The 24,376-nt window shown below is 47.2% G+C and overlaps 3 protein-coding genes across 5 annotated transcripts; all 3 read right to left on the minus strand.

Annotated features, from left to right (window-relative positions):
* Positions 1-23: 23 nt before the first annotated feature.
* Positions 24-2,043, minus strand: si:ch211-215i13.3 (brain and acute leukemia cytoplasmic protein). Of its 2 annotated transcripts, none has more exons than XM_061267291.1 (3): positions 1,723-2,043; positions 1,224-1,360; positions 24-1,103 (listed from the first exon to the last, which is right to left on the minus strand). In XM_061267291.1, the coding sequence occupies exons 1-3, from the start codon at positions 1,850-1,852 to the stop codon at positions 978-980; spliced, it is 393 nt and encodes a 130-aa protein (XP_061123275.1). In that variant the 5' UTR covers positions 1,853-2,043; the 3' UTR covers positions 24-977. The 2 variants fall into 2 exon arrangements, with proteins under 2 accessions (XP_061123275.1, XP_061123276.1); XM_061267292.1 differs by having other exon boundaries at positions 1,224-1,357; positions 1,723-2,034.
* A 582-nt stretch (positions 2,044-2,625) lies between these two features.
* On the minus strand, positions 2,626-8,280 carry atp6v1c1b (ATPase H+ transporting V1 subunit C1b). The gene is made up of 13 exons (XM_061267695.1): positions 8,092-8,280; positions 7,375-7,558; positions 7,190-7,257; positions 6,311-6,396; positions 6,152-6,246; positions 5,989-6,080; positions 5,820-5,918; positions 5,374-5,442; positions 5,182-5,274; positions 5,006-5,099; positions 4,846-4,943; positions 3,341-3,464; positions 2,626-3,246 (listed from the first exon to the last, which is right to left on the minus strand). The coding sequence occupies exons 2-13, from the start codon at positions 7,504-7,506 to the stop codon at positions 3,148-3,150; spliced, it is 1,149 nt and encodes a 382-aa protein (XP_061123679.1). The 5' UTR covers positions 7,507-7,558; positions 8,092-8,280; the 3' UTR covers positions 2,626-3,147.
* Positions 8,281-18,741: 10,461 nt separating this feature from the next.
* Positions 18,742-23,972, minus strand: LOC133145002 (activity-dependent neuroprotective protein 2a-like). 2 transcript variants are annotated; one of them, XM_061268057.1, is made up of 5 exons: positions 23,680-23,972; positions 22,941-23,061; positions 22,763-22,882; positions 22,111-22,617; positions 18,742-21,957 (listed from the first exon to the last, which is right to left on the minus strand). In XM_061268057.1, the coding sequence occupies exons 2-5, from the start codon at positions 23,046-23,048 to the stop codon at positions 19,870-19,872; spliced, it is 2,823 nt and encodes a 940-aa protein (XP_061124041.1). In that variant the 5' UTR covers positions 23,049-23,061; positions 23,680-23,972; the 3' UTR covers positions 18,742-19,869. The 2 variants fall into 2 exon arrangements, with proteins under 2 accessions (XP_061124041.1, XP_061124042.1); XM_061268058.1 differs by lacking the exon at positions 23,680-23,972 and adding an exon at positions 23,523-23,663.
* Between the last annotated feature and the right edge of the window lie 404 nt (positions 23,973-24,376).

The following is a 24,376-nucleotide window of genomic DNA, read 5'->3' on the forward strand; positions in this document are numbered from 1 at the left end:
CGAAACGGAAATGCACGCTTCCATTCTATGTAATAGGGAAACTTTAATGAAAACAATGCTCTACGTACAACTCTTGGAATGCAATTGCGCCACAAGAACAAGCTTATCATTAAATTTGATTTTTAAATACACTTTTCGTCCTGTGACATTTGTTTGTGGTGATACGATTATTTTAACGGTAGATTAATAACTAATCACACAGTTACCCCTCTTTTTACGTTTTATTAAATGTCTGGCTAAACTAAAAGCGCCCATTGAATTTGCCTGTCAAAGAAAAACACTAGCGCCGTTTAGTGGCTACACTGCACATGGCACCAGTTTGTTTTGGTGGCTCAAACAGGTTTTGCCGGCTCAAACAGGTTTTGCCTTCATTTTTTGACATGCACAAAACATGACTGCACAGCCCCAGACATGACATGGAAATAAATATACATTTGTGTGCACAAGAAGTACTTTTCCGAGCGCACAAATAGGTATTTTGGTAGTTTTCTGTGCGCATAAATAAGTATTTCTTATATTTTTGTGGTATTGTGTGTGCACAAATTAATGTTTAGTATGCACAAATTTGTATTTTGTGTTAACACCATTAACCCCCCCCCCCCCTTGTCATGTACAGACACAACAGTCCCAATGACCAACAAAAGCGGAATACACACACACACACAAGTTGTGAGCACAAGGATTTGTTCAGATGAAGTGTAGGCACATGCGGGTGCTTTTCTACATCTTGCAGATTGTTTTAAAAAGAGACAGCACTTCTGGTTTCTTTTGAATAGGGGAACACGTGCACATAGAAGTGAAGCCCATTGCAGCGGTGTGGCACAGTGATCCGCTCCCTGACTGCCAGCTTTGCTTTGGCATGCCCCTCGCAAGGGGGCACACAAGATGGCAGCATTCCAAGCCCTTTGGAGACCCGAGTGACCCCAGGGCTTTCTGGGCTATTGTCATCTCAACGGCGGCGGAGCTACGGTTGGCGTTCACGTCTCGTCACACACTTTGACAGGCTCGTCATCATCGCCGCTGCCGCCACTGATGGACTGACCATCCTTGCTCAAAGGGCCGGGCTGCTTGGAGGTCTTGCGCTTAGAATCGCGACTGGCTTGCTGCAATTAGAAAGAAAGTTCAGAACCTGCACACAGAGATTAGCTTCAACGTTATCTTTAAAAGGTTGTTAATTCAATCATTCAAAACCACTGTGGTAACAAAATGTGGCGTATACTTACTTCACTGAAGGAGCGTCTGGGTATCCTATGGTGGTTGCAGCCCACGCTAGCGGTGTTGGTGAGAGTCTGCTTCCCGCACTGGGTGCCCGTGGTCACCATTCTCTTCTCACGCAGACCTGCCTCGAACGCCTTACCTGCTGACAACAATTAACTGCTAGCTGAACAGAGGAAAATGTCTTGCTCCATTTAGCAGCATTTACTGTAAAGTATTTTTTGTCTGCATGATAAACACCTTGGTTCAAAAAATGAATATAGACAGCAGGCTATATCGCTACTTACCTTCGTCATCCACATCTACCTGCCACAAGGTCAATAAACCATTTAATTGGCTGAAAGCATAAAAGTAGTACAGCCTGACTCGCTAAAATGTCTTAAAATGATGACGAGCAAACAGTTGGAAGGCCCTATATAGCTAACGGGGCCCAGGTTGCACGCCACTGCTTTCCACAAGAGTTTAAAAGCGGTGTTTTTATAACAGAAAAAAAGACGACATACTTACTAGTGGCAACCGGCAGAGGGGCCTCCACGTCGGTGTTGGTGAGCCACGTCGACTCGGTGTCCCTAGTCCAGCTCTCGTGGTACCTGGGCTCGATGATCGCATCCGCCCTGCTCCCCCCGCAGCCCATCATCCGCCACAGGTGCGCCCAAGGCGGCCTGGGCCTACTCACGTCCTTGCGCGCTTCATGACGACGTCGCGGACGTGCTCGTCCGCCGTCCGTGGGAGGGTGCGCTCACTTCTGCTACTGGGTTTGCTGCTGCAGCTATGATGCTGGTCCCTCGGATAACATCGGCTGACCCGCCTGACCACACGCCGTGCGTCATCCGAGAGAGGAGGGAGAGGGGCGGGGCTGAGTTAACGCGGTGATGCTGATTTGCTGAACTCGTCAATATCGTCACAGTCATCGCCGTTGTCATCGGTTTACTGGACAAAACATTCGGGACGCTTAACCAAGAGAAATGTATCATTATTATTATTCTTATATTATTTGCGACACCCTACAAAGCTAATGCGCAGAATAACTTGGTACAACCTAGAAAGCTACTTATGTTTTGTCCATATTATTACGTACACCGCACAAAGTTCATGCTTGAAACAATTTATTAGACACACCCAATAAAAATAATACTCTGGTCAAGTTATTCAGTACATCGCACAACAATAATGCCTGGGCTAATTTATAAGGTAGAGGTGATATATTAAATATAAGAATCAAGTCCTTAAATTAAAAAAATAAAATAAATGACTGTTAATTACAAATATTTAAATGCCATGAAATGGTGAATTAGAACAAAAATTTCTTCCTTGTAAGAACAATAAAAACTTACTTCATTGTTAGTATTTTTGTCTTGTGATTTTCAGCTTGGAAAAATTGAAAAAAAAAAATCAAATTGACCAGTCAGATTTACATGCCAGTAATTGTTTTCACGTTTATTACTATTTTGCTTTCTTTTTAAATATGTTGACATTTCTATGAGAGCGACATTACAGTAGCCACGCAAACTATGATGAGGGATCAAATATACAGAATCAAGTTAGCACAGTTACCAAATATATTGCTTTCACTGGGGCACGATGATCAACATCTAACTGTAAACAAACACACTAAGAACGCACGTCACTGTCAAATAAAATCTTCACTGACTCATTAGAGGCTTAAAATAAATACTTTATCATGTACATCTCCATTTGTGTCTCTTTAGGATGTTCTCGATGAAGCCACGATATCAACGCAGGATTAACGACATCTTTGGATGGCGGCAGGGTACGTTGGGAAGGTTGCACAGCCACCGTTTGGTCACTTTTAATTGATGCCCCTTGGTTTTGATACGTGGAACGGAGCGGCAACCAAAGTTAGACAATGATGAACAGCGGAAAGAGGAAGCAAACCAGGGCGGGAATGTAAAATGGGCACGACGGCGCCTTCTAAACTTTGAAGTCGAGCAGGTTGCAGTCGATCTTGTAGTAAACATATGGGTAGTACTCCTGCTGGCTCAGGTTCAGACCGGGGATGTCCATGGAGGCCTGCGAGGGACAATAAAAAAAAAAAAAAAAAAAGAATGCTAAAACTGCGAGACCGGCAGTTGACCCGAAATGACGACGAGGCGGTTGCGTTCACGTCGATGATGGCAGCGCTGCTGTCCAGGTGCTTGTAGAGGTCGTACAGAACCTCCCGTAGCTTCTTCATGTTCTTCTTGTTGGGCTGCAGCAACATGGCCTGGAAGTTCACTGGAAGACCGTACCTGGAAGAACAATGCAAGCAACGTCCCATTCGCAGTGCCGATTAGTATTTTGTTAATATTAAAATCATTTTTATTGACAGTGTATTAACAGAGACAAACAACATATGCAAATGTATGTATATATATATATATATATATATATATATATATATATATATATATATATATATATATATATATATATATATATATATATATGTGTATATGTATATGTATATAAGCGTTGATTTCAGTGCGATGCATCAGTGCGGTGAGGTTCATGACTGGGGAGGCACTGACGTCACTGTCCGGCACCTAACTGTGTCATATAAAAAGTTGGGGAACGCTGCTCTAGTGTGGCTTAGTCATTATTTAATTTGAACTATTTTGATTAAAATCTCATTTCAGCAGTTTTCACACATAAAAACACTCAATAAAGCACACGAAATCAAAAACTTGTTTTCGATCGTGCGTACCACTCCGTTCCGAAGTCCCGTTGTCCAAATCAAACCTTTTAACTCCGGAATTGGTCTTCCTTTACTGATGACATCCTGCTTTGACCGAAAATTTTTACGTGGCCGGCGAAGACGAATTGTGCATCAAATGAGTGTGTCATTATTAGAATTGCAAATTGTCTTCACTTTTAATATCTTTTTTTCTAAATATTTGACCAGTTTTTACTCGTCTGATTTGAAAATGAGTTATTTGTCAGTTTGTTTTGTAGCTTTTACTATATATATATATGAGGTACTCATACATTTATTTGGGTTGACAGTCATAATGGCCCTCCGAAAGAAGCTATGGCTACAATGCGACCCGCAAAAATTATTTTGACACTCCTGATCTAAAGAAACACGACGTTACGGTCAGATGACAAAAAACACAAGATATTACATACACCAGCTTAACTACGGAAATTAATTAATATAGCCAGTGTTTGATTACTTAAACAGTGACATAAAGACAGAGAGCAGTTCAGTCTAACTGCATAGCCTGTCAACATAGGCAGCCGTGTGATTACGCAATCCTCAGAGGAGGCTAGACTGAACGTTGGCTCCTCCGAACAAATCTTCTTCGGTTCTAAAAATAACTATAATAATTCAGCGATTTTGGTTCAAAATGATACAAAATTATTGAAATTAAAAGGAAAATGACTTTGTAATAAAAACAATTGAATTAGTTTTTCCCCTTTTCATGACGGCAGGGGAGGCCTCCTCTGACCACACGTCCCTGGTATATATGTATGTAGAATATGTAAAAATATATTTATTTTAAAGATATTTTAAAAATGTATGCAATTAAACTTGAATGCATTACATATTTTTAATCATGACTTTATAAAAGCTAAAGTGTCCTATTTTTTGATATTGAAAAATTAAGTTCCTATTTTTGACAGGCTGACCTCAGGACCGACTCCACGAACACGCGCAGTGCTTTGATGTGGATCCACGCGATGAAGGCCTCGCTGAAGTTGACTTTGAGCCACCGCACCAGTGGACCCTAAAATGGAGGACACCGGTGAAGGGCAGCAAGGAGCGAGAGCGTGCGAGCGCCAAACACACAAATTGCTTCTTTTTGTCGGTGGACAGGCGCGTCATCTCCTCCTTGTCGGCCTTCATCTCCTCCTCGTTATACTGGAAGTCACGCACGGTGAACCTGAACATGACCCACGGCAATTTGTCAGCCATTGAGGCAGCAGTCTCGTCAGAACGGGAATCTTGGAAAAAAGCATGTTTACTTATTTTCCCTGGCCTTGTGCTTGAAGTCGTCCACGGCCTTGCGGAAGAGCGTGACGCTGAACAGGCCGCTGTCGTTGTCCTCAAAGAGCAACCTGCGGACAGATGAGCTGCTTAGGGCGGCAATGCATGATGGGGCTCCGCCCACGGCAGGCGCTTGACGCTGGCACGCATCTGAAAGGCGGACGGCCTACTTGGTGGAACGCGGCACCACCATCTCCGCCAGGGTCTCGTATGTCTTCTGCCAGTCCACGAAGCTTGTTCTGATCGCGGCACAAAAAAAGCAGTTTCAAGCTTTTTCAGCACCTTTTTACATGGCTGATTTTCACGTTTGAGTTGTGAACAAATTAGAAAAAAGATAAGTTTGCAGTTTGGGAGAAACATAATTCTTGCAAGATCTGCAAAAAACAAAAACAAATGAGGAAACTAAAATATAGCAGTATGTTAGCAAAGACCACAACAACCTTGTCTGATCAAAGTCTGCTAGCTTAATGCTGAAACAATATGCAAAGGAAGCACCACAGGCTGCCTCACAAAATTGCCGTTGTAACCCATTAAGCTCGAGATGATTGAACACAAATGATACGGTTACACGTGTAGACAAACGAGACTCACACACTGCAATAAAATGTGCACCTACTTGGGCACAACCACCAGCATGGTGACCAGGTACTCCGAGTCCAGCACAAAGTCGTCTTTTTTCACAATGTCGGCCAGACTTCTGGTCAGCAGGCTCCCCCTGGTAGACATCACAAGCACTTTATGGTCAAGTTGGCAAAGGCAAACAAACTTCCCAAACAAAGACTCACGCGTTCTTCCTCTCCAGGTTCTGCAGGTTCCCCTTCAGGTTGTTGTAGGCCGACGCTCGGGCCTTCAGGTCGTTGTCGATCTGTGTCGCTTGCTGGCAAATCACGAGAAATATAAAGGAAGAGGAAAAATCTAGGAATGACGTGGCGATGTTCTCTAACCCACCTTGGAGACGATCTCGGAAATATTCTTCAGCGACTGCTTGATGGGATACTTTGCCATGTCCCACTGGAATCGGGTAATGTACGTGACCAGGTCCACTGCTCAAAGACAACGAGTCAACACTGGCGAGTGCTTTGCAAAGACGGGTTTTCTGTGTCTTACGTCCGTTGGCCAGCAAGTTCTCCTGCACTTTGTCTCGGCTGTCCTCTAGGACGTCGGCCATGTACTGAGCCACCTTCTTTACCACACTACGTTCACACACAAAAAAAAGAGAATGGTAAAAATAATAATGTTCTTAAGCTTAAACATTAAAGATACAAAAAATACATGTGTTGTTATGCAAATAAAGTGTCTATCTAAAAACAAATTTTTCTTTCTGCTATTCATTTATTAATGTTTTTTTCCATGTATAATGCGCAAAATTTAACTACAGTTTTTTCCATGTATAATGCGCAAAATTTAACGAATTTATTGTCCTAAAATCTGGGGTGCGCATTATACATGGGTATTAAAAAAATTTTTTTTTTTTTTTTTTTAATCCGGATATGATACGGAGGCCGCCATTACAGATGCGCTTTCTTCTCTGCTGTTCACTTCAAACACGGTCCATACGAACACAATGCTCTCGTATCAGACGCTTGCTCGATCACCTGCTCGTTTGCTGTCACAATGTACCCTACACAAATCCGAAACATTTCTTCACTATCGAGTTTGCTAGCCCATGCGCAGTGATACTGACTGGCAGAATAACATCCGGTTGTTCCCAAAGATGATCTTTTTTCTGTATTAATTTTACGTTTACGGACTTAAGTAGGAGTCAAAATTTGGGTGCGTATTATACATGGGTACAGGCTTTTTTCCAGCATCAACATGCCATTTTTAGGGTGCGTATTATACATGGGGGCGCATTATACATGGAAAAAAACGGTACTTCTTTATTATATTTCATGTCTTTGGATGTTTATCTTCACAGCATTTCCACGTTGTTATCGGTAGTCATTTTAACAATTTCAGGCCTTTGCTCAGATTAGTTTTCGTCACCTTTCCACAAACGTGTCCAGCTTGGCCAGCTCGTCCGAGAGACCCACCAGGACGTCCAGCGTGCCCACCTGTCACAGACACCAGAATCAGAACTTCAGCTCTACAGATGCCACCTCGGCTACGTTAGCGTCGCTCTCATATGGCTGTGTATTTTTTGGGGGACTGCACGAGTTCATTTGGTTCACCTTGAGATCGGGTATGTTGAACTTTGTGTTGGTGGAGAGGTTGTTGGTGCGCGTGGTGGCCACCATAAGCTTGTCCCACGTTTGCTGACACGTCTTCTCACCCGGCGCTGAGATCAACCAGAATTCCGTCATGGCTGCTGTGCTGCTGGGCTTCGAGGATGCTTCAACTATTGCAGGAGGAGCACTGTAGTGGTTGGGGGTTGGGAAACATGTTTTATTTTAATCAACATGTATTTAAAACTATCTTTTTTCAAAATCTGTTCATTGGCCAACAACAAGAAACAGTTGATGCATAACAGCTGCAAATCACTGCATACTACTCCTACAACAATGTAAACCAAAAAATGAGCACTATTATAGGTAGGTAGCTTTGATTTGATTATCGGATGGCAATCGCTTATACAGTTGTACCTAATTTTACGTCCTCTTGTGAGCAATTTTAAATCCTCACGACATGACTTTGTTCCTCTTTTCACTTCTATTATTTCTCGTTACATTCAACATCTGCAGCATGGTGATGACGTCAGAGCGTCAGAGAAGTGCAACTGTCATATGACAGTCACGCAGATATGAAGAAATGTACAGGTCCTCGACGTATGTTAGACAAAAATAGTCCGAAACAAACACATTGAAACGATACGTAACCAATATGTGCTCGGTACTGTTAGCATTTAGCCGTGTCACGACGATTATCAATTGGTTCGTCGCCGTTCTTACCGAAACGTTTACAGGCTTCACCGTTCTTGACTCGGTGAGATTCAGTCAAACAGTCGCAGATTTCCATTCATATCACAGAAAATGATCAAATATGACTGATAATTGCGGCGTTGCGACTCAGAGGTCCTTCAACTCAGCCTAGCTAGCATCTCCGGTCAGCTGATTAACGGAGATGATTTGCACATGCGCACATGTCACTGTGCTGCCTTCAGGGACCGACATGGCTTGGTGAATTTAATAGCTATGTCAAGGAGAGGAACACTACATATTTGCATTCAATTACGCAGACAATGAAGCTTTGCAATGTTGACGCAAGTGCAATTGTGTTTAGGATACAATAATATTTTGTTCCAGCAGCGTTTAAAAAAAAAACATCCAAGTTTATCGTTTTGACCGCCAGCGAGTTCGACTCGGCAGTGACGCCCCTGGTGAGATTGAAGCATTGCACACAGTAAGCGTCAATAATGCTGCCTCCTCACTTTTAGCGTTTATTTATTTATTTATTTACAGTCAAACCTCGGTTTATGACCACAATCCGTTCCAGAAGGTGGTTCGAGAAGCGAATTAGTCGAATTCCGAATTTTATTTTATTTTTTTCCCATTACAAACTATATTTATTTATAATAAAGTTTGAAAATGGAAATTTTTAGTAACAAAATTTTTATAAATTATCACTGAAATATTTCATTTTAAATCTATAATTTACCAATTTTGAAAATGGAAATTTTCAGTCATAAAATGCCATTGAAATTAGAACGATTAAAAGATTGTAACCATGGACAGAATCATACCTCCTCACCCCTCTCCTTTACGGATCTTCAGGTGAGGAGTCACCTCAGAAAGATCAAGGCAGGGAATGCCCCGGGCCCAGACGGCATCTGTGGGAGACTGCTCAGGGACTGTGCGGACCAGCTGAGTGATGTGGTCAGGTACTTGTTCAACCTGAGCCTGAGCCTGAACAAGGTCCCAGGACTGTGGAAGACCTCCTGCGTGGTCCCTGTACCGAAGGTGCCGCGCCCCAAGGAGCCTATTGCCTTGACTTCCCACCTGATGAGCCTATGGAGAGGATCATCCTGGGTCACCTGCGTTCACTACTGGGAGCGCAGCTGGACCCCCTGCAGTTTGCTTACCGGCCTGGTGTTAGGGTGGACGATGCAGTGATTTATTTACTGCACAAAACACTGATTCACCTGGAGATCAACAGGAGCACTGGGAGGATCATCATATCATTCCTTTGTCGAGAGCCGTATGCAACGAAATTTTGTTTTGTGTGCACCGAGTGTTTACAAAATGACAATAAAGTCTATCTAAGTCTCAGTCTAAGTTCTTTAATTTCTCTAGCGCCTTTAACACCATCCAGCCATCACTGCTTAGGGTGAAGATGGAGAAGGCGGGTGTGACTCAAATCAAACGCTGCGCGTTTGCTTCTCTTCCTTGCTAATCGGACGTCAAGCGCTTTGTGTGGCGGGCTCCATCTAGTGTGGAAACTGAGAAGTGCTCAAGCTGTTGTGCGGGCCACATTCAATTATGTTTTCAGAATTTGCTGCGGGTCAATAAAAACTGGCCCGCGGGCCAATTGCGGCCCGCGTCAGAGGCGTAGCCAAGCCGGGGCGAGCCGGGGCGGCGCCCCGGTTAGGACTCCCTGCGCCCCGGTTGAAAAAATTTTAGCTTTTTTGATTCTTCATTTTCATGCCGTTTTTTCTTTCGGTCTTGCGCGAATGTGCTTGCGCTATTCTATGTGCGCGATGTTATCCATTCACCGTTTGCCTCCCGGACCCGAATGTTGTTTTAGCGATCAGCGAACGGCGTGGGTGATGTTAGATTTTTTTCCTGTGGGCGTGCGCCCCTACTGGAAAAATTCCTGGCAACGCCTCTGGCCCGCGGGCCGTAGTTTGGACACCCCTACTCTAGAGCCTGCAGACATTTTCTTGGCCCTCGGTGTCACTAAAAGGGTAGCGTTTTGCGAACAAAGGACACGAGACGGAACATGAAGAACAACTAAGTCGACGAGATATGAAGGCGCTAAGCCATGCAGTGATTTATAGGTTAATAGAAGAACCTTGAAGTCACATCTTAAATGGACCGGGAGCCAATGTAAGTTGGCTAGTATTGGGGTAATGTGATCAAATTTTCTTGACCGAGAGAGCAGCCTTGCAGCAGCATTTTGTACTAACTGTAGACTTTTGATGCGGGACTTAGGAAGACCCGAAAGTAGTACATTACAGTAGTCCAGGCGCGACGTGACGATCGCATGTATAATAGTTTCCGCATCACCGGTCGAGAGGATCGGACGAATCTTTGCAATATTACGAAGGTGAAAAAATGCAATTCTGGTTATATTCTTAGTGTGCTTTTGAAAGGAGAGAGTTTGGTCAAATATTACCCTGTGGTGTGCAAGGACTGGAGTCGGAGGCGGAGTGATAAATGATGGTGCCAACGGCAGTTGTTTTAATGACATTTATAATTATCTTCTCTCAACCACGGGCCGACTCTTTTCCCCTCGAGATCCTAACACACACTACTACAAACAGGAAACTCCCACACGTGTAAAACATCCCACCGGAACTCGGCAACGTGAACTTAGGTTCCGGGTGAATTATGTCAACCCACTACACAAGCCCCCCCAGAATTCACCCATAGTCAAAATCCCCACGCCGGAAAGGAACGACAGCCCGACCACAGCGGGTGTAGGTGGCAGGGGCTGGCAGGGGGTCATGGGTAGGGGGCGCCGCCGGAAAGACCGCTGGGCTGGACGGTCGCGTTGTCGGTCGGGCAGGCGGGAGCTCGGTCAGGTCGGAGGGGCGAGGCGCTGGGGGGCGTCCGCGGCGTGGGGCCTGCGCCAATTCTAACGTCCGGGAAACATCCACGTGGGCAGGCTTAATCCTATCAACCGAGATAGTCTCAGGCCTACCGCCGATGTCCACGACCATGCTCTTACCCCCGTGCTGCAAGACCTTAAAAGGCCCGTCGTAAGGCGGACACAACGGTCCGCGGTGGGCGTCGTGGCGGATGAACACAAAACCCGCCGAGCGTAGGTTGGTGGGCACCCGGGAAACAGGGGTGCAGTGCTGTGACGTGGGGACAGGTGCGAACGTCCTGGCAACTTCCAGCAGGGAGGACCGCTGCCCGGCCGCCGACCAAGGCGTTGTGGTGTCTGGAATGAAGTCCCCAGGAACTCGTAGTACCTGGCCGTAGACGAGCTCAGCATACGAGGACTGCAGGTCCTCCTTAGGGGCCGTCCTGAGGCCCAGCATGACCCAGGGAAGTCTGTCCACCCAGTTGCCATCCACCAGACTGGCGCGTAGAGCAGCCTTCATGGAGCGGTGGAACCGCTCGCACAGCCCGTTAGCCTGGGGGTGATAAGCGGTGGTGCGGTGCAGCTTGACGCCCAAGCCTCTAGCAACCACATTCCAGATCTCGGAAGTAAACTGTGCACCCCGGTCCGAGGAGAGGTCTGAAGGTGTTCCAAAGCGTGCGACCCATGTGCCAATAAACACCCGGGCCACGTCAGCAGCTGAGGTTGAGGAGAGGGGGACGGCCTCAGGCCAACGGGTCGTCCTGTCCACCATGGTGAGGAGGTAGGTGAAACCATGGGAAGGGGGGAGCGGGCCCACAAGGTCGATGTTGACGTGGTCGAACCTCCTCTCGGGGACAGTAAACGGCTGGTATGGCGGTGCACCTTCGCACGCTGACAAGCCACACATGAGTCGACCCAGGCCCGCACGTCTCTCTTCAGCCCTTTCCAGACGAACTTCTGAGCCACCAGCCTCACGGACGCTTTTCTGCCAGGATGGGACAGGCCGTGTATCGCCTCAAAGACAGCCCGCTGCCAGCCGGCAGGGACAAGTGGTCTAGGTTGGCCGGTGGAGAGGTCGCACCACAGCCTGACTCCTGAGTCGCCAACCGCGACCACCTCCAGACGCAGCCCAGTGTCCGAGTCTTTGAGCGACTGGATCCCAGGATCTGAGGCTTGGTCAGCACTCATACTTGAGTAGTCGAGCCCCAGCTGAACCGTGTGGACGACCGCTCTAGAGAGGCAATCGGCGACCACGTTGGACTTGCTGGCGATGTGTCGGATATCTGTGGTGTACTCAGCGATAAATGACAGCTGACGCTGCTGGCGGGCGGACCACGGCTCAGCCACCTTGGACATAGAGAACGTGAGGGGTTTGTGGTCGACGAAAACCGTAAACTCACGGCCCTCCAGGATGGAGCGGAAATGGCGGATCGCCAACCAGACGCCGAGTAGCTCCCTGTCGAATGTGCTGTATTTGCGCTCCCTAGGGACCAGCTGGCGGCTGAAAAAGGCGAGCGGTTGCCAGGCGCCACCAACCGACTGCTCAAATACAGCACCAACTGCGTAGTCAGATGCGTCGGTTGTGAGGGCGACCGGGGCTCCAGGCGACGGGTGGACCAACATGGTGGCCTGGCACAGCGCAGCCTTAGTATCCTCGAAAGCTTTGATCCTCTCGGGGGTCCAGTCGATGTCCTGGTTGGGGGTTTTACCCTTAAGGGCCTCATACAGTGGGTGCATGATGTGGGCCGCCCGGCGTATGAATCGGTGGTAGAATGTAACCATCCCAAGGAACTCCCGGAGCCCCCGGGCCGAACGTGGGCGGGGAAAAGCGGAGACTGCTTCCACCTTTGTCGGGAGGGGGGTGGCCCCATTACTGCCGATGAGATGCCCAAGAAACTGGATCGACGGCACTCCGAAGACGCACTTCGCCGGGTTAATGATCAGGCCATGCTGGTCGAGCCTTGTGAAAAGGGCCCGCAGGTGTGCCGCATGCTCCTCCTCCGAGGAGCTGGCGACAAGGACATCGTCCAAGTAGATGAAGATGAAAGGCATGTCCCTAAGCGCAGAGTCCATCAACCGCTGAAAGGACTGGGCCGCGTTTTTCAGGCCGAAGGGCATCCTAAGAAACTCGAAAAGCCCGAAAGGAGTCACCACCGCCGTTTTAGGGATGTCAGCAAGGTGCACTGGGACTTGGTGATAACCCCGCACCAGGTCCACTTTGGAGAACAGGTGCTTCCCTGCTAGATGTATCGAAAAGTCCTGAACATGGGGGACCGGGTAGCGGTCGGGCGTGGTGGCATCATTGAGGCGGCGGTAGTCGCCACACGGGCGCCAACCACCGTCCGGCTTAGGCACCATGTGGAGTGGGGAGGCCCACGGGCTGTCAGAGCGGCGAACAATGCCAAGGCGTTCCATGTTGGCGAACTCGGCCCGAGCAATTGTCAGTGTTGGAAAAATGTATATACCGTTTTTTTCCGTGTATAGTGCGCCCCCATGTATAGTACGCACCCCTAAAAATGGCATGCTGATGCTGGAAAAAAGCTTGTACCCATGTATAATACGCACCCAATGAGAAATATTGAATGTGCCATGAAGAATGAATGGTGAAATATTGGCTTAAAATTTGTAAATTTCTCGAAAATCGTAAATATTTAGAATATTTGGCATGAATATTTGGAATGTGTTAAAAGTGGAATGAAGTGAATCAGACAATATAAAGTACAGGAACAATAAGTGTGAGGTGCACAATGATGATCATGACAGCAAAAATATTCCTAATTGGTTTTGATAGGTAGAAAGGGGGAGCGTGGAAGGTTTTCACACTTTGAGATATAGCGTGACTCCATTATCAAAAGTAAGCATTTAATTTTAAGAATTAGCATTAACAAAAATGAGAACGATAATCTTCAAGGTGATAGCGTAAGTGGCAGGAGGAAGCTGTGTATATTGTTTTTAAACATTATTTTTGGTATCATTATTTTTTAGGAGGGTCAGTTATGCTTGTGAGAAGATGACTGAGGGAACAAGGTAACAGTAAAAAAGGGAGTGCTCTATAAATTGTTGGTTCTTTGCCAGAGGTAGTTATTTGGAGGGATGAATTTAAACTGAAAGCAAAATGGAACTGTTTAGTGCAGGGGTGGGCAAACTACGGCCCGCGGGCCACATCCGGCCCACGGGACCGTTTAATCCGGCCCGCCAACCCTGAACAAATTGTATTAAACGTTTTTTTTTTTGGTCATTTTGCCTGCAATGACTGCGTTTTCCCAGTAGATGGCGAAGCGCTCGCCTGCGCATTTACTACCGGAAGCCGTGTCAGAAAGCTCGGTGCACACTCACAAGTGCGTGTACGTACTCCGTAGTACGGACTTGGCGCACTCTCGCTCTATTCGTATCAGTCCCGAATTTAGAGCGTGGGTTTTGACGACAGCATTCTTATAATTCGCGCGCTGAGCTTTCAGATGCAGTTTTGCGCTAAAGCCACCCACAAACCTTCCCCTGGAATCCTTCCATTAAAATGAGTGGCCCGAAAAAAAGAAGTGAGTGCCGAATGTTAAAAAAGAGTGGACAATTTGGCTCGACGTACGCGACGTGACGTTCAGCCACATCAACATCAACCCGTCACAGATCAAGGTAAACGGACCAACACCTCGGATCTCGCCTAAGAATTGCCACAACAAATTTTACTCCAGACTATGACGCACTAGCAAAAAAGGGAGACCAACAACACTGTTCCCACTGAAAATGAACGGGAGGCTCTCAAGTTTATTGTAAAAAAATGCATTTTGAATATGATTTGTACACATAGCAGGGATTGAAACTAGCGACCATTCTCATTTTCAAACAATGCTGGATGCTCAAGGACATTGATGCACCACCTATTTGCGACTAATCTTAACCTGTAAAGTTCTTAAGGCTTACTTTAAGGAGGTGTTTCCCGTTTCCTCACCTCTGTTACCAGGTGTTTGCGAGTTAAAACTCTGCTCTGATTTTCAGATACCCCTCACCGTGTTGCTGTTTTGATTACTTTATTTGGATGTATGCTTTCACCGATTCTTCAAGATGATATATTTGGTCAGAATGTTTGCCGTTTGATGTGATCTCATAAGATAAACGTCTTTCATTAATCCAGTGCTTCTCAATTATTTTCTGTTACGCCCCCCCCCCCTAGCAAGAAGAAAACTATTCGCGCCCCCCCCTCCCCACCGTGACTATCCTAACTTGTCTTGTAAGTCGTAAAATGTTGCACTGTCGCAAACGTCACAGAAGTAACAATGAGAGCGCCACTGCTCCCTGCTGGGAAGATGCGCAATTACACTTTATTCTAGTACTGCAAAAAAAAAGCCTGTTCCCCAGGGTCACACGCGCCCCCCCAGGTATAGCACGGCGCCCCCCAAGGGGGGCGCCCCACTATTTGAGAAGCACTGCATTAATCTGACCTGCAGGCACTGAAGTGATGGAGATTGTTCTTCATAATAACAGTGTCGTATTTTATGAGAATCACTGATAGCAGTTTTTTAGTGAATTATTTTTTTAATGCTGTTAATAAATGCATTTGTTTTCAAAAAAAATTGTTTGGAATATCCATGCTTTACTACCTACTAAAGGCCAAGATCTTTTATGCAATGACCTTTACAGGTCGCTTATATGACTTCACACAACGCCTACGTCCATCTGCTCCTTGTCCGGCCCGCCGGTCCAAATTTAGAACCCAGTTCGGCCCGCGAGTCAAAAAGTTTGCCCACCCCTGGTTTAGTGGAAGAAATATGGGAATGTGGAAATATTGAAGTTACAGCTCAACACAAAGTGTCAAATAGTCTAAGTGAGAGATGTGAGCAAACTAAATGGGGAGTTAAATCATGTTCCAGCATTATGCATATTGGCAAACGATGAGAGGACAGGAAACCAGACAATTAGATATTAATTTTGGATTTAAAATAAAAAAGGGAAATTTTAATTGAGGAGAAAATTTTGCGTAGGGACGGTTGTTTTTTATAATTTAATATTGTATGTTTTTATGTATGTGTTGTGGAATGACAGTTTGTTTGTAATGGTGTATGAATGTCAAGTCTGTGCTTGTGGTGTGGTGTTTGTGTATTGTGAATGGTTGACATGATTCAAAGTTGGGGTGATGTGATCACAGCAGAGGATAACACTCCTCTCATCTGAAAATATAAAGATATTACAGATTTGAAAAAGCACGATTGATCAGGACTAATTTTGGACTAAATATGGGTTTAGGATTACTCAGGGGCACCATCGACAACAAAACAGTGTGATGGAGAAGGCCCATTTCAGTAATATGGTTAGACAAGACAGAATTAGTATCGAACATTAAGACTTTGGACGATTTGACGTGTGACGACTTTGAGCTCACCCGACGGGGTGACGGACTAGGTGGACAGTGACCAAATGTTTGACGCTTGAGCTTGCTTGCGAAAAGTGCACGCTCTGCTTTGTTATTCTGTGTGATTTAAATTTTTGCAGCAGCAGCAGCAGCAACAGCCACCAGCCAAGGAGCGGATTGCGCGCTGCTTGCGTAACTTGTTTTCGTTCTTGCAGGTTGTCGATTGCGTTCGGGGAAAGTTTGTATTGAATTTACAAGAATATGTTAACCCTTGCCCTTTTGGTTTTTATGATGAACTTGTTGATGACATGGTTTTCAGGACATGATCCGCGGGCGCCAGGATTCATTTTATGACTGTTTTTATTTTGATACTTGATGTCTGTTTTGTGTGTACAAATGTCCGCTATCAGCAGGGCTATAAGCTCACTGACAGGAGTGCGATGATTTTTGTTTGTGTTGCCGAGCGTGTGGTGGACGAGCTAGAGGTTCCGCAGGCCTGGCTACAATGAGTGTGGTGATGAGAGGGGATGCTTAGCAGGTTCCTTTTGATACATAATGACACATTGGGTGAATGTGTCAAAAGGGGGAGTGGTAAAATAGAAATGGGTGAGTATGTGGTAAGATAGAATTGGGTGAGTAGGTTGTAAAATACAAATGGGTGAGTAGGTTGTAAAATAGAAATGGGTGAGTAGGTTTCAATTTGTAATTGTGATATCCAAAGTTTTTTTTTCCAAATCCACTTGTTTTTAAGCTTTAACAGGACATGCCAGAATTCAACTAGCAGTGATGGAAGGAGCAGAGGAAGACCAGTGACAACTGGTTGTGGTGTGGTGACAACAAATTATAGCATCACTTGCCAAAGGATGCATGGGGTATCTGTGCCCTCGTGTCTTTGATAATGCCTGTAGTGGTTGTCCCCATTGAAACACAGAATCTCAATTGGAACATGAGGCTCCTGAAGTGAGCCAAAAGAGACGTTCTACCCCCATGGTTGAGCGACAACGATCCAACATATATTGACGCCATAGGTGTGCCAGATAAGTATGAACTCGTTAATCAAGTGTCCTCGGGATTCAAAAGCATTTTCCTATGGATCACCCCCAATAAAAATGTATCATTTACAGCGGTCCATGAACAATTGGCATTGATGTCGTTCCAAAATAGAATTGCGTTGGACATGCTATTGGCTAAGGAACATGGTGTGTGCGGAATGTTTGGTGATGCATGTTGTACTTTCATCCCCAACAACACAGCGCCAGGGGGCCGACTGACCCAGGCGGGAAGAAAGGACCGACAGCATGCTGGTCGCTGCTTGCTAGAGTAACGGGTGATGACCTCATAAATGAGGTCATGAGAGGGAATAAAGGGAAATGTACTTTCGGCAGTTTGCAAACACATTTGATTAAGGCTCCGTTAGACACATATAATCATATCAATATCATTTCTAGTAGTAGTGTGGTCGCTTAATAAGTGGAAAGGAATGTGCAGGCTACATGAATTTGTTTTCTTCAAAGTATTGTGGAACAGGAGGTCCAGGGAGGATATCTCAAGGCCGATGGGAACGCGAAAAACAACTCGTCTTTGTGGTCCAGACACCTGTGCTGAGCAGGGGAAAACCCAAACAAGGAGGAGATGACCATCGACCAATCACCACACAATCTTTTGCATGTTTGAATATTCATATTGTGTTTCTTTAAAACTGGGCAACCCGGAAGAATGTGTCGTCTTTCTGGCCACGAAGGCACACGAGTTTTTGTGTTAAGGACCCAAAGACCCAGGCGCCTGTATTAGCTTGCTTTGTCAAGATTAAACAATTGGTAAATTCGGTCTGATTGATCTACTGGTCTTCTCTTTGACAGAACGAACTCGCAAAATTGTTAGGTGCGCCAGTGTGTGGATTAGAACATGGCAATTTTTGTGTTAAGTGTTGATCACAATTTGGAGTCAGATCAATAGCTAAAATCCGTATCCTAACACTTGAAGCCTAAAGGGGAGCAAATTTCCTCGTCTTTTTGGACACTAGCCATAGCACCTGGGCTGTCCCCTGGACTCCATTGAGGTTGTGGGTGAGAGGAGGACGTTGATTAAGTTTAAATCCATCATGGACAAACACCTCTCACCCCCTCCATGAGACTGTGCAGTCCCTGAGCAGCCCCTTTAGTGGCAGACCTTTGCATCCCCAGTGTAGGAAGGAACAGTTCCGCAGGTCCTTCATTCCCTCTGCTGTCAGACTTTACAACATGCATGCCACCTGATGAAGTTAATGTGTTTCATCTCTACTAGCAGCACTTGTGTTTGTCCTTGTCTGTTATTTACCCTTTTTGTAATTCTGGCACTTGTTTTATTCTTGCACTCGAATTATTCTTGCACACATGCGCTGCTGTGACAAGTGAATTTCCCCGCTGTGGGATGAATAAATTTCTATTAATCAATCAATCTCAAAATGATTTATGCCTTGGAAACAACATAACTAATGCAGTGCAGTAAAGATGATAAAAGCACAGACAAGTAATGAAAACATTTTAATTTTCGTACGACGTTGCGGAAAGTCGAGGAAAGAAAAGGGATGGTTTTAGCCTGCGCCGTGTAACCCCCCACCCCACACACACACTCACTCATTGGGAAATGTCCCAAAATAAAAATACAGTACAAAAAAAGGAAGCAGCTGTGTCAGAAGAACATGACAGTCCATAGTATACACTGCAGAACTCTAAATCCGTGTGTGGTGACCAAAACTATACGTGCATTTATTTCCATCAAGTCGTTTACATTACTAATAAAAAAAGAATTATAAAGAGGGCGTGAATTAGGTCTGGATGCTTGTGGAAAACAGAATAGGTAAATCCAATTTTTTTTTTTTTAACTTATTTTACGTGTTGACAGTAACAAAACTGAGCACATTCCTATCACAAAAAGTGGACATGGAAAGTCAAAGCAGGAGGAGCGTGTCAGTGCTTTTCAGTCACCACACCCCTGGGTGAAAGGGCCACCTTGAGTGAACAACCAAAATATTACAACCACGTGACAGGTATTAATAAACATCACGGTTTACCCTGATAAAATCAAAATTACAGTGCAACCTGCATTTGAACATGTTTTTCGATACCAATCCTTTAGTTTCTGTTTTTCTGCTTGGGCCAAAGCATAAAAAGTGCTCAATGCCATCTGTGTAAGTAGAGGAGTTTGATTTGGACAAAAGTAGGGCTTTGCTAGCATAGAACATTATTTCAACTTCATTTGTGGGCGGGGGATATAATTTACTTCACAATTAACTGAAAGGTTCGGAGGCAGAGAGAGGCTCACTTACGTGACAAATGACTTTGAGACCCCAAGAACACACAAAATGCTCAATTGTAGCTACAAAGTAAAGAAATATGCACATAATTCAAAATGCACACAATATTTTGCTATTTGTTGAAAAACCGACTATTCTGTCTATGCTGTCGCAGATGAGCACAAAGCTGTCACAAGATGGCGCCAAAGCCATGTATAATTGAAAAGTAACACTTTGCTCGCCACTTTGCGACATTTTGAGGCAGCCATGAACCTTTTTACAGGGCATGGTGTGAGTTTACACATGGATTTTGGCATGGCATGGCAGAGTTTGGAAATTATTTTCCCAAGTATTCTCTTCCTGTCAATCATTTTGCTGCATAGGCACCTCAGCAGCTGTTTTGTCATTGCCACTTTCGTCCATGGGTCCCGGTTCTGGTTCAAGCGACGCCTCCCTGGCATCTGCCAGTACCTCCGGCAGCTCGTCCAGCTGCGCCTCTCTTGACTCGACAACCCTCTGCTCAGGTATTTCGAGCGGGTGTCGCAACCGCGCCAGTTGCGTCATGTCAAAGCCCAAGAGCACGGCGGCGGTGCTTCCGTTGAAGCTCTTCATACAGCGGACACGCTTGGCGCTGAAGAGGGCCACCAGCTCCGACTTGCTGAGCGACAGGCGGCGGCACAGCTCTTCTATCTCGACGCGGGTGATGTACGGCCTGGCGTTGAAGTAGCGTGCGATGAAGTCACGGCGTTCTTCATGGCCGCGGCGGTCTGGCGGCATCGGCTCAAGCGCCAGCTTGACCTTAGAGTCTGCCACAATTTCGGGTTCCAGCGGTTCCTTCCTACGCACAGCCGCCTTGTGCTCGCGCTCTCGCTTGTTGAGCTCGATGACCTGCTTCAAGGCGGCCTCCAGTCTCTTGGTGGATTCCAGCTGCTCCTTGTTCTGCGACGGTGGTGGGGGTGGAGGAGTTGGCTTGGGTTGCAGCGGTTTGACCGTCACCCCTTGGGGCACCTGGAGGAAGAAGAGCCCTGAGGGCTGGCGAGGCCCCTGAGCAGGTTTAGCGAGCGGCGGAGGGGCAGTGATTTTGAGAGCCCGCGGGGGCTTTGGGGAACAGCGGCACCGCTGGATGTGCAGCATGACGGCTTGTTGGGTCACCTTGGCCGTGTAGACCCCATTGCAGTAGATACACTTGAAGGCGTCTGTCTTGAGGATGGCGTGGATGGTGGGCGCGACCAGGTGCTTCTGCTTCAGGTGCTGCAGGTACTTGGCCTCCTCCTGAAACTTCTCGTCGCAGAAGGGGCAGCAGGAGGCGCTGACTTTGACAGGCGCCGGGGAGACTTGGGAGTGGGTGCTGGGCAGCAGCTTGACGTAGATGAGCTCCAGCGAGCTGGTGACCAGAGCCAGGTCGACTTCGCACTCGCCCAGGATTTCCTGCGGCGCCTCAGTGGTGACGTCAAAGTAGGGTATGAGAATGCCGGAGGTGGCCTTGCTGTAGATTTTGTAGTTCTGGCGCAGAAAGTCACAGTAGAGTTTGCTGCTGGGGTCGTGCTTCTTGACATGCTCGGCCAGCTGCTTGACGGAGAAGAACAAGGTGGCGCAGTAGAGGCAGCTGAGGCCGTGGAGCAGGTGCTGCAGGACGCTCTTCTCAGACAGCAGCACCTTGCACGTCAGACACTTGATGGTCTTGTCGGGCATCTTCCTGAGGAAGGCCGCTCGGCCCGCCAGGTTCTCCGTACGGGCCGCGGCCAATTTGTTCTGGTGGGCTACCTCTATGTGCATGTCAAAGACATTGCTGGGGAAGAGTTCGTTGCAGAGAGGGCAGGTGATCCACTTCTTGGCCTGGGTGGAGGTCTGCTCGGTGGGCTTGGCAGAGCTTTGTGTGATGGGCACAGCCACCTGGAGGGGCGCGAAGGTGTACGTGGGCATGCCGTTGACGCGGTTGCCAGTTGGGATGAGATGGCTGAGGAGAGACTGGGAGGTGAGCATGGTGCCTTGGAGCGTCACCTGGGTGGCCGGCGGGATCTGCGCCGCAGCTGGTTTTGGCGCCGGGATCAGGGCCTGTTGCGTCTGAGGCGAGGCCACCGGCGGCGGCTTCACGGCAGGATACTGCAGCACTGATGATCCTCGCAGGGAGATGGTGGCACTGGGCTGGAGTAAACCCTTGGCCTCGGCGCTCGCCAACTGGACCAGCGCAGAGGCCTGCGGGGGCAGGAAAGTCTGGTTGCTCCCGGGGGCGCAGATGAGGGTGGCACTGTTGGACGCCCCTTGCAGCTGCTGTAGCGCCACCACAGTTCTGCCACAGGGCTGCCCGTTGCTAGGCGGCACTAAGGACTTGTTGACGGGCTTTGGCGCCAGGCTGGGAAGCGTGACGTAAAGACCGTTGCTGTTTGCCGCCGAGATGGCTCTGGGGGCAGCGACGGGGCCCGCCTTGTTGTCATAGATCATCGCCTGCACCTGTGAGTAAAATTACCAAGTGCTGAGCATTTCCAGTCCACTTCCATGAGGATTTAAGGTTTGGAATTGTGGGGAATATATTGTAATCAGCTACACTGGAGGTACTCATACAGTAAGTCAAGGTATCGCTTCACTTACACAAAATCTGTTTACCTGCGTGCTGATGCTGTAGTGCTTGGGGTCCACCAGCAGGTGGTGCAGCATCTGGTCCAGGTTGCCCGTGTTGATTGTGCACAGTTTGCAGCAGTATAGCTTGGCGTTGGAACCCGCTATTGGGTGTCGGTAGCCAATGTATCGTTCGGCTACGCCCTCCAGGTGCTTGAGGATGATGTGCTTCTTGACGGCAAACACGAAGTGCGACGGGTAAGAACACTTCCTGCACTTGTAGCGCTCAACGACTCGCTGGGCCACGACGGGCTGCGTCGGGGTCGCCGCCCCGGCCGATGCCACCGGATCGGTTGCACGGCCCCCATGGAAGAGTAGGATGTGCTTTTTGACGACACGCGGGGGCGCCACAAAGACGCATCGCTGGCAGGAGGCGAGTGTGCACAGGCGCTGCAAGTACTCGTGGCAGCGTGCCACATGGTTGCGGTAGTGGTAGATGTTCTTGGACGAGTACTTGCACATGACGCAGCACAAGGTGCGAGAGCGGTAAGGCCACTGCAGGGACAAGGGGGCAAGCCAGTTAGTCCTTGGGGGTGGAACACTAATGTTAAAAACCTTCCTTTTAAACTCTTTCACACTGTCAAAACAAATGAAAAGGGCATTTCAATGTTTGCTCAGGTGAGCTATTTGCTCAAGTCACCTTCTTGCGAAGTCGTCCGTTGTATCCGTCGGTAAAGTCGGTCCACTCGGTGCCCAGTAAAGGATCTTCTTCCTCTGAGTCTTCCTCTGTATCTTTCTCAACATTTTCACCATCAAGCTCCTGAAACAACAAAACTTAAATATTGTTTTTATTTTTGAGTTGAGGTATAAATGAGTACCTTGAGGAGGTTCTTGCAGTCTTCCAGGCCAATCTCACTCAGCACGTTCTTCACCGCCTTGCGTGCCTTGCGGACTTTCTCCAAATTGGTCAGCGGGAGTTGATACATTCTTGCTCACGTCCTGCAGACACAAGTAAGGTGGTTTATGCCATTCATTTGGTGCTCATTTCTTGGACCAATCAAAGAATGGGTTGTCACGCTTGCATAGCACATCATTGGTCGTGGTCATCTCCAAAAACTGAATAACGGTAAACTGAGCCTTGCTTGTTGCATTTGTCGCGTTTTTCTTGTTTTACAAAAGCATCCTAAACTGACTTGTCGCGTTATTGTCCCCTGGTGGCTGTAAGCGGCGTAGCTGATGACATCACGGCCAACTGACTGGACGCTTGGTAAGTGCTCGAATTTTCCAGCAGCCATACATGGACATCGTTGTCAATTATCATTTCAATCCCTGGACAATCTAAAAAATATCTGTGTATTAAATTGATTATATTACTATCAATATGGAGACCGACTGTCATAGAGTTGTGCAAAGTTATGTGACACTAAATGTCAACATGCAAGGATGTTATAGTATGTTACCTTGACTGGGCAGCCATAACTGTAAACAAGCGTGCGCGCGTGTTGTGTCTAAGTGTGCGTGGCCAAGTGATTGGACGCCGCGGTGACAGCATCACGCCGGGTCACAGGAGCCTCCTCCCTGCCCCTAACAATCGACACCCAGCCGGCGGACGTCTACCTGGACTGGGCTCCGAGGTAGGGTTCGGCTGTGCTCGCTCCGCCTTCGCCCCACTTCCTCCACTCGTCCCCCCGCGACAACTCTAGTCCGCCCGCCGAATTCTCTCCGTATTCCTGCGCCGTCGCCGGCACGCTCAGCCGAGCTGCATCCCGCGCGTCTGTGGGGCGCTCCGAGGCTTTCAAGTGCTTCGTTAGTGAGCCGCGTATTAGGGCATCAGCGATTTTTTTCACGCGGCTTTTTGTCCCCTTTCTTCGCCGTTACGGAAAAAATGGCGCTCAAGTTCAGGATGTGACGTAGGCTTCCTCATTTGCATACCACCTGAACTGACCAATAGGAGGCCTCCTAGCTTTTTAGCTATATAACTTTTTACTAGCCAACTAATGAGTTTTACTGACTTTCAGAGTTCGAGTACACGACTTTTTAGTTGACTTTTGGACTTTTATTGATTTCCTGACTCGCTAATTGGTTTTGAGCGTTAACCGTGTTAGCTTGGTGAAAGGGGGCGTGGCTACGAGCTGTGGGAGTGAGCAGTGGCTCTCTGCTGAGCCCGGCCAATGGGAGGCAAGAAAAGTGAGCTAAATGGGCGGTGCCTTTCCTCAGTGATGTCATATCAGGCTACTTTTATTAGCCAATCATACGCTAGTCATCATTGTGCTGGAGCAAATGAGAGCTAAGCGTTCTTCCAAATTTTGAGGCT

Source organism: Syngnathus typhle, linkage group LG20, assembly GCF_033458585.1.
Source record: "Syngnathus typhle isolate RoL2023-S1 ecotype Sweden linkage group LG20, RoL_Styp_1.0, whole genome shotgun sequence".
Taxonomy (NCBI): domain Eukaryota; kingdom Metazoa; phylum Chordata; class Actinopteri; order Syngnathiformes; family Syngnathidae; genus Syngnathus; species Syngnathus typhle.

Excerpts from the sequence above, each read along its gene's own strand:
- LOC133145002 (XM_061268057.1), bottom strand. The coding sequence starts at position 23,048 with ATGTATCAACTCCCGCTGACCAATTTGGAGAAAGTCCGCAAGGCACGC. Across the intron at positions 22,883-22,940 it reads ACTGCAAGAACCTCCTCAAG|GAGCTTGATGGTGAAAATGT; the intron begins GTACTCATTTAT and ends TTGTTGTTTCAG. Across the intron at positions 22,618-22,762 it reads ACGGACGACTTCGCAAGAAG|TGGCCTTACCGCTCTCGCAC; the intron begins GTGACTTGAGCA and ends TTGTCCCTGCAG.
- si:ch211-215i13.3 (XM_061267291.1), bottom strand. The coding sequence starts at position 1,852 with ATGATGGGCTGCGGGGGGAGCAGGGCGGATGCGATCATCGAGCCCAGG. Across the intron at positions 1,361-1,722 it reads CCCTCTGCCGGTTGCCACTA|CAGGTAAGGCGTTCGAGGCA; the intron begins GTAAGTATGTCG and ends AATTGTTGTCAG. Across the intron at positions 1,104-1,223 it reads CCAGACGCTCCTTCAGTGAA|CAAGCCAGTCGCGATTCTAA; the intron begins GTAAGTATACGC and ends TTCTAATTGCAG.
- atp6v1c1b (XM_061267695.1), bottom strand. The coding sequence starts at position 7,506 with ATGACGGAATTCTGGTTGATCTCAGCGCCGGGTGAGAAGACGTGTCAG. Across the intron at positions 5,443-5,819 it reads ATGCTGGTGGTTGTGCCCAA|AACAAGCTTCGTGGACTGGC; the intron begins GTAGGTGCACAT and ends TGCCGCGATCAG. Across the intron at positions 5,100-5,181 it reads CACAAGGCCAGGGAAAATAA|GTTCACCGTGCGTGACTTCC; the intron begins GTAAACATGCTT and ends GGTCATGTTCAG.